General features: G+C 48.1%; 1 protein-coding gene across 1 annotated transcript; it reads right to left on the bottom strand.

Moving 5' to 3' along the window:
• Nucleotides 1-7,990: 7,990 nt before the first annotated feature.
• On the bottom strand, nucleotides 7,991-14,768 carry LOC118359382 (transmembrane protein 178B-like). Its single transcript, XM_035737935.2, has 4 exons — nucleotides 14,019-14,768; nucleotides 13,047-13,160; nucleotides 12,134-12,271; nucleotides 7,991-9,199 (listed from the first exon to the last, which is right to left on the bottom strand). The coding sequence occupies exons 1-4, from the start codon at nucleotides 14,413-14,415 to the stop codon at nucleotides 8,937-8,939; spliced, it is 912 nt and encodes a 303-aa protein (XP_035593828.1). The 5' UTR covers nucleotides 14,416-14,768; the 3' UTR covers nucleotides 7,991-8,936.
• Nucleotides 14,769-16,026: the final 1,258 nt, after the last annotated feature.

Here is a 16,026-nt window from a genome sequence, read left to right as displayed (position 1 = left end):
CATCCTCATCACCCTAATTACAACCCTAATTACTATGACACACCCCTCTCTATTGTCATTGGTTGCAACTAATTGCATTGTTTGTCTACATAACCTGGTTCAAGCATTCATGACACCACCCTGAAGAAGACAGTAATGCTGAAATGGTGGTTTAACCCAATACATTACTGGGAGCCTTTATATAGTGTGTGTAACTCTATTTTTTAATAGCAATCAGAGATTGACCCTTTAAGGCATAACACATTGACACCTTTACTCCGGGTGATGACGTCTCTGGGTCATGAACACTTCCTTAAGGCCCCGAAGAAGCTCCTCATGCCAACCAATGGTGACACCTTGGGAAGAGATGGCGTTGCGGAGCTGGTCCGAGTCTGCTGGGTCAGTCATAGCCGGTTCGTACTATCACCTGTTGGGTAAGACCCAGGTGTAGACAGTGTCGAAGTAACAACGTTTATTATTCTAACAGGGGCATGCAAAAGGAAAGGTCAATGGCAGGCAGAGGTCAGGCAGAGGTCAGTAATTCAGATAGGTGGGGCAAAAGGACAGGTCAATGGCAGGCAGAGGTCAGGCAGAGGTCAGGCAGAGGTCAGTAATTCAGATAGGTGGGGCAAAGTTACAGGATGGCAGGCAGGCAGGCTCAGGTCAGGCAGAGGTCAGTAGTTCAGATAGGTGGGGCAAAGTTGCAGGCAGGCAGGCTCAGGTCAGGCAGAGGTCAGTAATTCAGATAGATGGGGCAAAGTTACAGGATGGCAGGCAGGCAGGCTCAGGTCAGGCAGAGGTCAGTAATTCAGATAGGTGGGGCAAAGTTACAGGATGGCAGGCAGGCAGGCTCAGGTCAGGCAGAGGTCAGTAATTCAGATAGGTGGGGCAAAGTTACAGGATGGCAGGCAGGCAGGCTCAGGTCAGGCAGAGGTCAGTAATTCAGATAGGTGGGGCAAAGTTACAGGATGGCAGGTTCAAGACAAACAGGAATGGTCAAAACCGGGAAACTAGACAACAGGAACTATAGCAAAGCCAGAGGCAAAGGGAAAAACCACTGGTAGGTCTGACGAACATAACGGAACTGGCAACAGACAACACAGGTATAAATACACAGGGGATAATGGGGAAGGTGGGTGACACCTGGAGGGGGGTGGAGACAATCACAAAGACAGGTGAAACAGATTAGGGTGTGACAACACCGCCCAACCCTAACGACGATGGGCCAATTGTGCTCCGCCCTGTGGAACTCCAAATCACAGCCGGTTGGGATACAGCCTGGATTCAAACCAGGGAGTCTGTAGTGACGCCTCTAGCACTGAGATGCAGTGTTTTAGACCGCTGAACCAGGGTCTGTAGTGACGCCTCTAGCACTGAGATGCAGTGTTTTAGACCGCTGAACCAGGGTCTGTAGTGACGCCCCCAGCACTGAGATGCGGTGTTTTAGACCGCTGAACCAGGGTCTGTAGTGACGCCTCTAGCACTAAGATGTAGTGTTTTAGATCACTGACCCAGGGTCTGTAGTGACGCCTCTAGCACTGAGATGCAGTGTTTTAGACCGCTGAACCAGGGTCTGTAGTGACGCCTCTAGCACTGAGATGTAGTGTTTTAGACCGCTGAACCAGGGTCTGTAGTGACGCCTCTAGCACTGAGATGTAGTGTTTTAGACCGCTGAACCAGGGTCTGTAGTGACGCCTCTAGCACTGAGATGCAGTGTTTTAGATCGCTGAACCAGGGTCTGTAGTGACGCCTCTAGCACTGAGATGCAGTGTTTTAGACCGCTGAACCAGGGTCTGTAGTGACGCCTCTAGCACTGAGATGCAGTGTTTTAGATCGCTGAACCAGGGTCTGTAGTGACGCCTCTAGCACTGAGATGCAGTGTTTTAGACCGCTGAACCAGGGTCTGTAGTGACGCCTCTAGCACTGAGATGCAGTGTTCTAGATCGCTGACCCAGGGTCTGTAGTGACGCCTCTAGCACTGAGATGTAGTGTTTTAGACCGCTGAACCAGGGTCTGTCGTGATGCCTCTAGCACTGAGATGTAGTGTTCTAGATCGCTGAACCAGGGTCTGTAGTGACGCCTCTAGCACTGAGATGTAGTGTTTTAGATCGCTGACCCAGGGTCTGTAGTGACGCCTCTAGCACTGAGATGCAGTGTTTTAGACCGCTGAACCAGGGTCTGTAGTGACGCCTCTAGCACTGAGATGCAGTGTTCTAGATCGCTGACCCAGGGTCTGTAGTGACGCCTCTAGCACTGAGATGTAGTGTTTTAGACCGCTGAACCAGGGTCTGTCGTGATGCCTCTAGCACTGAGATGTAGTGTTCTAGATCGCTGACCCAGGGTCTGTAGTGACGCCTCTAGCACTGAGATGTGGTGTCTCAGACCGCTGAACCAGGGTCTGTAGTGACGCCTCTAGCACTGAGATGCAGTGTCTCAGACCGCTGAACCAGGGTCTGTAGTGACGCCTCTAGCACTGAGATGTAGTGTTTTAGACCGCTGACCCAGGGTCTGTAGTGACGCCTCTAGCACTGAGATGTAGTGTTTTAGACCGCTGAACCAGGGTCTGTAGTGACGCCTCTAGCACTGAGATGTAGTGTTTTAGACCGCTGAACCAGGGTCTGTAGTGACGCCTCTAGCACTGAGATGCAGTGTTTTAGATCGCTGACCCAGGGTCTGTAGTGACGCCTCTAGCACTGAGATGTAGTGTTTTAGACCGCTGACCCAGGGTCTGTAGTGACGCCTCTAGCACTGAGATGCAGTGTTTTAGACCGCTGAACCAGGGTCTGTAGTGACGCCTCTAGCACTGAGATGCAGTGTTTTAGATCGCTGAACCAGGGTCTGTAGTGACGCCTCTAGCACTGAGATGCAGTGTTTTAGACCGCTGAACCAGGGTCTGTAGTGACGCCTCTAGCACTGAGATGCAGTGTTTTAGACCGCTGACCCAGGGTCTGTAGTGACGCCCCTAGCACTGAGATGTAGTGTTTTAGACCGCTGAACCAGGGTCTGTCGTGATGCCTCTAGCACTGAGATGTAGTGTTCTAGATCGCTGAACCAGGGTCTGTAGTGACGCCTCTAGCACTGAGATGTAGTGTTTTAGATCGCTGACCCAGGGTCTGTAGTGACGCCTCTAGCACTGAGATGCAGTGTTTTAGACCGCTGAACCAGGGTCTGTAGTGACGCCTCTAGCACTGAGATGCAGTGTTCTAGATCGCTGACCCAGGGTCTGTAGTGACGCCTCTAGCACTGAGATGTAGTGTTTTAGACCGCTGAACCAGGGTCTGTCGTGATGCCTCTAGCACTGAGATGTAGTGTTCTAGATCGCTGAACCAGGGTCTGTAGTGACGCCTCTAGCACTGAGATGCAGTGTTTTAGACCGCTGAACCAGGGTCTGTAGTGACGCCTCTAGCACTGAGATGCAGTGTCTCAGACCGCTGAACCAGGGTCTGTAGTGACGCCTCTAGCACTGAGATGTAGTGTTTTAGACCGCTGACCCAGGGTCTGTAGTGATGCCTCTAGCACTGAGATGTAGTGTTTTAGACCGCTGACCCAGGGTCTGTAGTGATGCCTCTAGCACTGAGATGTAGTGTTTTAGACCGCTGACCCAGGGTCTGTAGTGATGCCTCTAGCACTGAGATGCAGTGTTTTAGACCGCTGACCCAGGGTCTGTAGTGATGCCTCTAGCACTGAGATGTAGTGTTTTAGACCGCTGACCCAGGGTCTGTAGTGACGCCTCTAGCACTGAGATGCAGTGTTTTAGACCGCTGACCCAGGGTCTGTAGTGATGCCTCTAGCACTGAGATGTAGTGTTTTAGACCGCTACGCCACTCGGGAGCACAGATCTATACGATGCATTGATCTGCCACGGCCAGTATCACTGTCTCCTCTCACAGAGGGTCAGAGTCTGAATGGACCGGCTATCTTTTATTGTATAATAGTTACATTTACATTACATTACATTACATTTAAGTCATTTAGCAGACGCTCTTATCCAGAGCGACTTACAAATTGGTGCATACACCTTATGACATCCAGTGGAACAGCCACTTTACATTAGTGCATCTAAATCTTTTGGGGGGGGTGAGAAGGATTACTTACCCTATCCTAGGTATTCCTTGAAGAGGTGGGGTTTCGGGTGTCTCCGGAAGGTGGTGATTGACTCCGCTGTCCTGGCGTCGTGAGGGAGTTTGTTCCACCATTGGGGGCCAGAGCAGCGAACAGTTTTGACTGGGCTGAGCGGGAACTGTACTTCCTCAGTGGTAGGGAGGCGAGCAGGCCAGAGGTGGATGAACGCAGTGCCCTTGTTTGGGTGTAGGGCCTGATCAGAGCCTGGAGGTACTGAGGTGCCGTTCCCCTCACAGCTCCGTAGGCAAGCACCATGGTCTTGTAGCGGATGCGAGCTTCAACTGGAAGCCAGTGGAGAGAGCGGAGGAGCGGGGTGACGTGAGAGAACTTGGGAAGGTTGAACACCAGACGGGCTGCGGCGTTCTGGATGAGTTGTAGGGGTTTAATGGCACAGGCAGGGAGCCCAGCCAACAGCGAGTTGCAGTAATCAAGACGGGAGATGACAAGTGCCTGGATTAGGACCTGCGCCGCTTCCTGTGTGAGGCAGGGTCGTACTCTGCGGATGTTGTAGAGCATGAACCTACAGGAACGGGACACCGCCTTGATGTTAGTTGAGAACGACAGGGTGTTGTCCAGGATCACGCCAAGGTTCTTAGCGCTCTGGGAGGAGGACACAATGGAGTTGTCAACCGTGATGGCGAGATCATGGAACGGGCAGTCCTTCCCGGGAGGAAGAGGAGCTCCGTCTTGCTGAGGTTCAGCTTGAGGTGGTGATCCGTCATCCACACTGATATGTCTGCCAGACATGCAGAGATGCGATTCGCCACCTGGTCATCAGAAGGGGGAAAGGAGAAGATTAATTGTGTGTCGTCTGCATAGCAATGATAGGAGAGACCATGTGAGGTTATGACAGAGCCAAGTGACTTGGTGTATAGCGAGAATAAGAGAGGGCCTAGAACAGAGCCCTGGGGGACACCAGTGGTGAGAGCGCGTGGTGAGGAGACAGATTCTCGCCACGCCACCTGGTAGGAGCGACCTGTCAGGTAGGACGCAATCCAAGCGTGGGCCGCGCCGGAGATGCCCAACTCGGAGAGGGTGGAGAGGAGGATCTGATGGTTCACAGTATCGAAGGCAGCCGATAGGTCTAGAAGGATGAGAGCAGAGGAGAGAGAGTTAGCTTTAGCAGTGCGGAGCGCCTCCGTGATACAGAGAAGAGCAGTCTCAGTTGAATGACTAGTCTTGAAACCTGACTGATTTGGATCAAGAAGGTCATTCTGAGAGAGATAGCGGTAGAGCTGGCCAAGGACGGCACGCTCAAGAGTTTTGGAGAGAAAAGAGAGAAGGGATACTGGTCTGTAGTTGTTGACATCGGAGGGATCGAGTGTAGGTTTTTTCAGAAGGGGTGCAACTCTCGCTCTCTTGAAGACGGGAGGGACGTAGCCAGCGGTCAGGGATGAGTTGATGAGCAAGGTGAGGTAAGGGAGAAGGTCTCCGGAAATGGTCTGGAGAAGAGAGGAGGGGATAGGGTCAAGCGGGCAGGTTGTTGGGCGGCCGGCCGTCACAAGACGCGAGATTTCATCTGGAGAGAGAGGGGAGAAAGAGGTCAGAGCATAGGGTAGGGCAGTGTGAGCAGAACCAGCGGTGTCGTTTGACTTAGCAAACGAGGATCGGATGTCGTCGACCTTCTTTTCAAAATGGTTGACGAAGTCATCTGCAGAGAGGGAGGGGGGATTCAGGAGGGAGGAGAAGGTGGCAAAGAGCTTCCTAGGGTTAGAGGCAGATGCTTGGAATTTAGAATGGTAGAAAGTGGCTTTAGCAGCAGAGACAGAGGAGGAAAATGTAGAGAGGAGGGAGTGAAAGGATGCCAGGTCCGCAGGGAGGTGAGTTTTCCTCCATTTCCGCTCGGCTGCCCGGAGCCCTGTTCTGTGAGCTCGCAATGAGTCGTCGAGCCACGGAGCGGGAGGGAGGACCGAGCCGGCCTGGAGGATAGGGGACATAGAGAGTCAAAGGATGCAGAAAGGGAGGAGAGGAGGGTTGAGGAGGCAGAATCAGGAGATAGGTTGGAGAAAGTTTGAGCAGAGGGAAGAGATGATAGGATGGAAGAGGAGAGAGTAGCGGGGGAGAGAGAGCGAAGGTTGGGACGGCGCGATACCATCCGAGTAGGGGCAGTGTGGGAAGTGTTGGATGAGAGCGAGAGGGAAAAGGATACAAGGTAGTGGTCGGAGACTTGGAGGGGAGTTGCAATGAGGTTAGTGGAAGAACAGCATCTAGTAAAGATGAGGTCAAGCGTATTGCCTGCCTTGTGAGTAGGGGGAAGGTGAGAGGGTGAGGTCAAAAGAGGAGAGGAGTGGAAAGAAGGAGGCAGAGAGGAATGAGTCAAAGGTAGACGTGGGGAGGTTAAAGTCGCCCAGAACTGTGAGAGGTGAGCCGTCCTCAGGAAAGGAGATTATCAAGGCATCAAGCTCATTGATGAACTCTCCAAGGGAACCTGGAGGGCGATAAATGATAAGGATGTTAAGCTTGAAAGGGCTGGTAACTGTGACAGCATGGAATTCAAAGGAGGCGATAGACAGATGGGTAAGGGGAGAAAGAGAGAAAGACCACTTGGGAGAGATGAGGATCCCGGTGCCACCACCCCGCTGACCAGAAGCTCTCGGGGTGTGCGAGAACACGTGGGCGGACGAGGAGAGAGCAGTAGGAGTAGCAGTGTTATCTGTGGTGATCCATGTTTCCGTCAGTGCCAAGAAGTCGAGGGACTGGAGGGAGGCATAGGCTGAGATGAACTCTGCCTTGTTGGCCGCAGATCGGCAGTTCCAGAGGCTACCGGAGACCTGGAACTCCACGTGGGTTGTACGCGCTGGGACCACCAGATTAGGGTGGCCGCGGCCACGCGGTGTGGAGCGTTTGTATGGTCTGTGCAGAGAGGAGAGAACAGGGATAGACAGACACATAGTTGACAGGCTACAGAAGAGGCTACGCTAATGCAAGGAGATTGGAATGACAAGTGGACTACACGTCTCGAATGTTCAGAAAGTTAAGCTTACGTAGCAAGAATCTTATTGACTAAAATGATTAAAATGATACAGTACTGCTGAAGTAGGCTAGCTGGCAGTAGCTGCGTTGTTGACACTACACTAATCAAGTCGTTCCGTTGAGTGTAATAGTTTCTACAGTGCTACTATTCGGGGCTAGCTGGCTAGCTAGCAGTGTTATTTACGTTACGTTGCGTTAAAAGAACGACAATAGCTGGCTAGCTAACCTAGGAAATCGCTCTAGACTACACAATTATCTTTGAAACAAAGACGGCTATGTAGCTAGCTATGTAGCTAGCTACGATCAAACAAATCAAACCGTTGTACTGTAATGAAATGAAATGAAAATGTGATACTACCTGACCGGGTTGTTGAATTCGATTCAGTAGACGTGTGTGTGGTGACGTTGGCTAGCTGTTAGCTGTTGGCTAGCTAGCAGAGTCTCCTACGTTAAGGACGACAAATAGCTGGCTAGCGAACCTCAGTGAATTAAGATAATCACTCCAAGACTACACACTCTAAACTACACAATTATCTTGGAAACAAAGACAGCTATGTAGCTAGCTAACACTAAACTAATCAAGTCGTTCAGTTGAGTGAGTAGCACTACAGTGATGCTTATCTGTGGGCGTTAGCTAGCGTTTGCTAGCTCCTGGGCGAATAGCAGTGAAGGCTACGTTAGGGCGACGAAATACGATAATTATGCAATTATCTCTGATACAAGGACGGCTATGTAGCTAGCTAAGAAGAAATTGCTAAGATTAGACAAATCAACCGTTGTACTATAATGAAATGTAATGAAAAAGTTATACAAAAAGTTATACAACCTGCGGACCGAAGTGCGATGCGGACCGAAGTGCGATGCGACCGCTCGCTCCAACCCGGAAGTCCAAAGTTACATTCACAACCACAAGAGCAACGGTTTGTATCATCATTTTATTTTTTCAAAAATATCTTGATGTTACTATCATGATCAGTAAACTTCAAGAACATCAAAACATTTCCCATCAAATACAATCTTGTATCTTAATGCTCATGTTGTTTTTTTTAATACACACAAAAGCAAACATACATACATACATACATACATACATACATACATACATACATACATACATACATACATACATACATACATACATACATACATACATACATACATTTTCTAAATCGACATTTACATATTATTTTGTTTTCAATGGATACAAACAGTAAAACACGATTGCCCTTTGAAAATACTTATTATTTTAATGTATTACATCTTAGCTTGGGGTATATCCTAACTAGGGACTCATGTCGAATTTTCACTTGGCCGTGCATTGACGTCAATGGGAGAGTCAGTGAAAGATAGACTTAAGTAGAAGTTAGAATTCATCCCTTAAAGTTTGGCTATTATTGTTCTTCTGTGTTATTTATTTTTTTATTTTTTTTGAACCAGCATCAAAAGGTCAAAGGTACAGGAAGATAGCAAGCAATAACACCGAACAATTCATTATTGGGACAAAAAAAAGATCATTCTGTAACTGTTGACATTTTGGAGGAAGAAGGAGGAAGAGGAGTACCGAAGACAAGAAGAACTGAATTCCTCCACAGTAAACAGTCACCATCCGACCCCCTCCAGCTGGAGAACCAGAGCCAATGTCTTTCTGTCTGTTTCTTTCTTTGTGCAGTCAGACACACAACACTGACAGATCTTAGTTCTTAGTCCCTGGGGAACGTCTCCTGTCCAAACAGAGAAGCATCTCTTTTTCATAGAAGAAACAAGACTTAAGAGGAATGAGAGTCACTGGAAATTCTGTAAGACACTGAATGTCACACACAAACTCCTGTATTCAACTCAAATAGTAGTTGATTTCTATGGGGTCACACACAGCCGTTCTCATGTCGGGGCTTGCGTTGCAGCCTCTCTACCATAGTGTGAGGGACGGGGGGGTATAGGGAAGGAGCCAGGGTGCACAGGAAGCCGGCCAATAGGGTGAGACCTAGGCCCCCCCATGCGCAGAACATGGACCAACCGTATCCGTGACTGATGTCCTCTGGGATCCCATACATGTAGCGAGGATAACGGGACAGTTGGAAGTTGATCCCTGATACACATGTACACAGAGAGATGATACAGCACGTTCCTGATGGGACAGAGAGAGAAGAGGGTGAGAGAGAGGAAGAGAGACAGAGAGAGAGAGAGAGAAAGAGACAGAGAGAGGGTGAGAGAGACAGAGAGGGTGAGAGAGACAGAGAGAGGGTGAGAGAAACAGAGAGAGGGAGAGAGACAGAGAGAGGGAGAGAGAGACAGAGAGAGGGTGAGAGAGAAGGAGAGACAGAGAGAGGGTGAGAGAGAGAAGGAGAGGGTGAGAGAGAGGAGGAGAGACAGAGAGAGGGTGAGAGAGAAGAAGAGAGACAGAGAGAGAGAGACAGAGAGAGAGACAGAGAGAGGGTGAGAGAGACAGAGAGAGACAAAGAGAGGGTGAGAGAGAGAGAGAGAGGGTGAGAGAGGAAGAGAGACAGAGAGAGGGAGAGAGAGAGAGACAGAGAGAGAGAGAGAGAGAGAGAGAGAGAGAGAGAGAGAGAGAGATAGAGAGAGTGAGAAGGTGAGAGAGAGGAAGAGAGAGAGAGAGAGGGAGGGAGACAGAGAGAGGGTGAGAGAGAGGAAGAGAGACAGAGAGAGGGAGAGAGAGACAGAGAGAGGGTGAGAGAGACAGAGAGAGGGTGAGAGTGGAAGAGAGACAGAGAGAGGGAGAGAGAGAGAGACAGAGAGAGAGAGAGAGAGAGAGAGAGAGAGAGAGAGAGAGAGAGAGAGAGAGAGAGAGAGAGAGAGAGAGAGAGAGAGAGAGAGGAAGAGAGACAGAGAGAGACAGAGAGAGGGTGGGAGAGAGAGACAGAGAGAGGGTGAGAGAGAGAGACAGAGAGAGTGTGAGAGAGGAAGAGAGACAGAGAGAGGGAGAGAGAGAGACAGAGAGAGGGTGAGAGAGAGGAAGAGAGACAGAGAGAGGGAGAGAGAGAGACAGAGAGAGAGGGAGAGAGTATATACAAGACTGTTTCATGAATTTATCAATGGTATTACAAGACCGTTTCAAGGTTTTTACCGCTAACCTACAAAGCATTACATGGGCTTGCTCCTACCTATCTTTCTGATTTGGTCCTGCCGTACATACCTACACGTACGCTACGGTCACAAGACGCAGGCCTCCTAATTGTCCCTAGAATTTCTAAGCAAACAGCTGGAGGCAGGGCTTTCTCCTATAGAGCTCCATTTTTATGGAACGGTCTGCCTACCCATGTCAGAGACGCAAACTCGGTCTCAACCTTTAAGTCTTTACTGAAGACTCATCTCTTCAGTGGGTCATATGATTGAGTGTAGTCTGGCCCAGGAGTGTGAAGGTGAACGGAAAGGCTCTGGAGCAACGAACCGCCCTTGCTGTCTCTGCCTGGCCGGTTCCCCTCTCTCCACTGGGATTCTCTGCATCTAACTACAGGGGCTGAGTCACTTACTTACTGGTGCTCTTTCATGCCGTCCCTAGGAGGGGTGTGTCACTTGAGTGTGTTGAGTCACTGACGTGATCTTCCTGACTGGGTTGCCCCCCTTGGGTTGTGCCGTGGCGGAGATCTTTGTGGGCTATATTCGGCCTTGTCTCAGGATGGTAAGTTGGTGGTTGAAGATATCCCTCTAGTGGTGTGTGTGCTTTGGCAAAGTGGATGGGGTTATATCCTTCCTGTTTGGCCCTGTCTGGGGGTATCATCGGTTGGGGTCACAGTGTCTTCTGACCCCTCCTGTCTCAGCCTCCAGTATTTATGCTGCAGTAGTTTATGTGTCGGGCGACTAGGGTCAGTTTGTTATATCTGGAGTATTTCTCCTGTCTTATCCGGTGTCCTGTGTGAATTTAAGTATGCTCTCTCAAATTCTCTCTTTCTTTCTTTCTTTCTTTCTTTCTTTCTTTCTTTCTTTCTTTCTCTCTCACGGAGGACCTGAGCCCTAGGACCATGCCTCAGGACTACCTGGTATGATGACTCCTTTCTGTCCCCAGTCCACCTGGCCGTGCTGCTGCTCCAGTTTCAACTGTTCTGCCTGCGGCTATTGAACCCTGACCTGTTCACCGGACGTGCTACCTGTCCCAGACCTGCTGTTTTCAACTCTCTAGAGACAGCAGGAGCGGTAGAGATATTCTTAATGATCGGCTATGAAAAGCCAACTGACATTTACTCTTGAGGTGCTGACTTGTTGCACCCTCGACAACTACTGTGATTATTATTATTTGACCATGCTGGTAATTTATGAACATTTGAACATCTTGGCCATGTTCTGTTATAATCTCCACCCGGCACAGCCAGAAGAGGACTGGCCCCCCCTCATAGCCTGGTTCATCTCTAGGTTTCTTCCTAGGTTTGGCCTTTCTAGGGAGTTTTTCCTAGCCATCGTGCTTCTACACCTGCATTGCTTGCTTTTTGGGGTTTTAGGCTGGGTTTCTGTACAGCACTTTGAGATATCAGCTGATGTAAGAAGGGCTATAGAAATAAATTTGATTTGATATTAGAGGGACTTCTGAATTCCAAATCGAACCCTAGTCCCTACTCCCTAACCACTCTTGCAGATCTGAGAGGATTTGATAGGTGGAAGCACTATGGTGACATTCCCACCAAGCCAATTAGAGGGCAGGGCAGGTAGCCTAGCCTATCCTAGCATTTAGAGCGTTGGTCAAGTAACCAAAATGTTGCTAGTTCAAATACCTGAGCAGACAACGTGAAAAGTCTGTCGATGTGCCCTTGAGCAAGGCACTTAACACTAATTTGCTCCAGGGGTGCCGTACTACTATGGCTGACCCCTGGCTGACCCTGTAAAACAACACATTTAACTGCACCTATCTGATGTGAGTATAGGGGCTAGAACAGAGGTAGATTCAGAATATGTCTGCCCAGTAGGACAATGCCTTACTCTCCATAACAAACACTGTACCCCCCCCAGTGGTATTTTATGGTATTGCTATGTATTCTGAAAACATAATTTCTCATTCACCTCCTATGAGGAAGAGCAGTCCGTAGTGTGCGCGTGTTCTCTCAGAACTTACCTCCCATGAGAAACAGGAGTCCAGCTACGTACTGCATCAGGTCATGCTGCTGACAGCAGCCCAGAGCTCCGATCACCCAGCCGAACAGGATGATGGACACCGCCATGCCGATGAAGCTGGCTGTCATTCTCTGCAGGTCTACACAAGGGGAGAGAGGAATTTGGGATGAAGAAATCAAGACGTCGACACAGTATTAAAATCATTTATTTTGCTGCGGTGGTTTAGTTAAGACTGAAGGGTTGGAATTACACATTGACTGTTGAGGGTGCTCATTGTCTCTTGGGAGCAATTGATGTCAATAATCTTTGACAATTGTAGGAGGGCCCACATTGATATTTCAATTCTAATGGATGGGGGAAGGGCTGATTTGGAAAACACATGATTTGGATAGTCCATCTGTAGATGCTCTACAGAATAGCAGTACAATTTCAAATAACTAACTACTAACCCTAACCCTTACCCATATTCTAAACCCAACCCTAACCTTAGTTAGCAGTTGCTTACCCTTACCCTTGTTCTAAACCCAACCCTAACCTTAGTAAGCAGTTGCTTATAAACAGATGGCTATCCGGGCTATCAACAAACTCTGTAAATAAAGTGTGACCCAGGTGTGTTCTGGGTGTTTTCCAGCCACCCTTTAACCCCACTGTGTTTCCTACCAACCCAGGTGTATTCTGGGTGTTTCCCAGCCACCCTTTAACCCCACTGTGTTTCCAATCAACCCAGGTGTATTCTGGGGTTTTTCCAGCCACCCTTTAACTCCACTGTGTTTCCAACCAACCCAGGTGTATTCTGGGGGTTTTCCAGCCACCCTTTAACCCCACTGTGTTTCCAACCAACCAGGCGCCATTTTGTAGGCGCTTTCTAATTCCCCCAGACCTAGATTGAAAAAGGGGTTATGATGGTAACTTACGGAGTGCATGCCACTCATCCTGACCAATAGTCTTGGTTATATTGATGCTCAGATGTCTGGGGAGGGCTAAAGAAGAGTAGTAGTATTTGATTGGTGTGCAGCGCTGAACCAACCCTGCAGAGAAGAAACAGAAACAACAACATGTAGTTTCAATGTGTCTCTTGGAAAATAGATGTTTTTTAAATCTCAATGTGACTCCCTGTTTAAATAAAGGTTACATTAAAAATGGAGAGACCATATTGTAATGACACATATTTTTGCATATGTAGCCTACCTGATTATTATATTTTAATGACTAGCAGCATGAACCATAGTTTCACCACATATACTCACATACAGTGTCAGTGTTAATATGCAGTGATTTTACATTGGTCTTAGTTTCAGCTCTGTAGCCTACAGGTTTTCATCCATAAATACCCAACAGACAAGTGGGGCCTATTCTCGTACAATATGACCCCATGAACACACTGACACAATGTTGAGATGACACAAATAAATCAAACGTCAACATTTAAGTCACATTGGTGTGTTTGGGGGCCTAGTGGTTAGAACGTTGGTCCAGTAACCGAGAAGTTGGTTGCTGGTTCGAAACCCCGAGCTGAAAATGTAAAAATCTGTCGTTCTGCCCCTGAACAAGGCAGTTAAGACACTGTTCCCCGGTAGGCCGTCATTGTAAATCATAATTTGTACTTAACTGACTTGCCTAGTTAAAAAATAAATGAAAGTCACTGTTTTATGAAATGATGGCTGAAATGCCGTGCTGTTGTTGTTGCTGCGTAGGCCTTGAATGTGGGCGGACCGCTAACCGCTAGATCAGCACCTCGGATAGCACCTCATGCAGAGCTCAAATTCCGATGGTGATTCGCTCTATTCACCACATCAATGAGCATGAATACGCCTTGTAAACATACTACAATGCCACTGACATTATAAATAAACAATATATTGTGTGACGTGATCAAATGATGACACCTTTAAAGATAAGATCCTCGGTCTCCAGGTCGAATCCCTCTCGATGGCATTTCCTCCACAGCCCGGAGATGGTGGAGTTGTACTGCCGACTGCAGAGAGACTCCATGGCCGGGGCAGGGGGCAAAAAGTGCCGCTTAGCCCGCAGGAGAACTCCCCCACTCGACCCCTTCCTCTCCACGTTATTCTCCTTCGGTAACATACGTAGTGGGAGATTCTGGTTGGAGATATAGATGAATCCAGGGTCGTTCCTTTTGTTGGAATAATTCTTACAACGTTCCTTGTGTCTCCTCGCATCCGTCTCGTACCAATTGTCAGTACATATTGCGACTGCTATGAGCCCCAAGGCGCAAAAAGACAAAAACAGTCCCGCCACCGTCAATGTCCTCATAGCAGACATGATGTTCCACGGCGCGCGGTTTAGAAGAGATGCCTCCTGTTCTACGCCCGGAGGGTTCCAGCCGCCTGGACAATTCCTTCCCCTGGACGGCAATCAATGGTTCGTGAGGGGGGATGTCGTCGCTCTCTGCCGCAGCATCAAGATTATAATACTGTGATGACCGTATAACGATATAATCCTAGGCCATTATTGACAACAGATCACAAATACTATCGTTAATTGTCCCAGCACGACCAAATACCAGTAAACATTACGTTATATATATATATTTTTTTTTTAAAGCATTCGGTGATTTATATCAGGACGGGCCTGTATTTTGGTTCATTTCTCTCTTCCTGTGGGTCTGTCCAATATTGCTCGAGGGATTTATTAGCGAGTCCACTAGTCGATGCCAGCAGATGGAGACAGAGCAAACATTTGATAATGCATGGGCCAACACAATATAATTGTATGTTCACTGTTCATACAGTCAAATAAATAAAGTACGAGATTACAGCACATTTAACAGAATAGTGTTAGGACTGATACCCAAACAACTCAGCACATTGCCACCCTTCAGACAGCTATGTATGTTTCTCTCTACCCTTCAGGTAGCCATGTTTGTTTCTCTCTACCCTTCAGGTAGCCATGTTTGTGTTTGTTTGGTGGTTGGTGAGTCTGGTTGGAGATGAGCTGTGTTGTGTTTGTTTGGTGGTTGGTGAGTCTGGTTGGAGATGAGCTGTGTTGTGTTTGTTTGGTGGTTGGTGAGTCTGGTTGGAGATGAGCTGTGTTGTGTTTGTTTGGTGGTTGGTGAGTCTGGTTGGAGATGAGCTGTGTTGTGTTTGTTTGGTGGTTGGTGAGTCTGGTTGGAGATGAGCTGTGTTGTGTTTGTTTGGTGGTTGGTGAGTCTGGTTGGAGATGAGCTGTGTTGTGTTTGTTTGGTGGTTGGTGAGTCTGGTTGGAGATGAGCTGTGTTGTGTTTGTTTGGTGGTTGGTGAGTCTGGTTGGAGATGAGCTGTGTTGTGTTTGTTTGGTGGTTGGTGAGTGTGGTTGGAGATGAGCTGTGTTGTGTTTGTTTGGTGGTTGGTGAGTCTGGTTGGAGATGAGCTGTGTTGTGTTTGTTTGGTGGTTGGTGAGTCTGGTTGGAGATGAGCTGTGTTGTGTTTGTTTGGTGGTTGGTGAGTCTGGTTGGAATGGCTGCTGCAACCCTTGTGTCTTTGAGTCATGAGAGAAAGAGAGAGACATATAGGGGTTTTCTCTAACTGACCTCATCTTGTGTTTTTCCATCATTTAAGAATAGTTTAGCTGAGACAAATTATTCATCCAAAATGGCACCCTATTCTCTATATAGTGCACTACTTTTGACCAATGCCCTATTGCTCGTGGTCAAAAGTAGTGCCTTTTACAGACGTAGGATCTTAATTTGAGCCAGTTTGCTACAAAAGGATAATAATCCTGCAGCAACAGGAAATGTGAATTATTATGTGAATTATAATTATTGGACATATTTATAGGGGTTGATACATTTTTTTGTAAGGAAAATTAAAGTCTGAAATTGTAGAAATTCCCACATTTCAGAAGCTTTTTTAAACCTCAAATACACTACAAGTTTTAAAATGTCCTGCATTGCAG

Source organism: Oncorhynchus keta, chromosome 26, assembly GCF_023373465.1.
Source record: "Oncorhynchus keta strain PuntledgeMale-10-30-2019 chromosome 26, Oket_V2, whole genome shotgun sequence".
Lineage (NCBI taxonomy): Eukaryota > Metazoa > Chordata > Actinopteri > Salmoniformes > Salmonidae > Oncorhynchus > Oncorhynchus keta.
Note: the sequence above shows the minus strand (reverse complement) of the source record. Positions and strands in the feature narration are given on the sequence as shown.

Bases quoted from the DNA above. Each gene is read 5' to 3' on its own strand.
- LOC118359382 (XM_035737935.2), bottom strand. From the start codon at position 14,415: ATGTCTGCTATGAGGACATTGACGGTGGCGGGACTGTTTTTGTCTTTT. The intron at 12,272-13,046 runs GTAAGTTACCAT...CCCCTTGTGTAG, and splicing joins GGATGAGTGGCATGCACTCC to ACCTGCAGAGAATGACAGCC. The intron at 9,200-12,133 runs GTAAGTTCTGAG...CTGTCCCATCAG, and splicing joins ACTCCTGTTTCTCATGGGAG to GAACGTGCTGTATCATCTCT.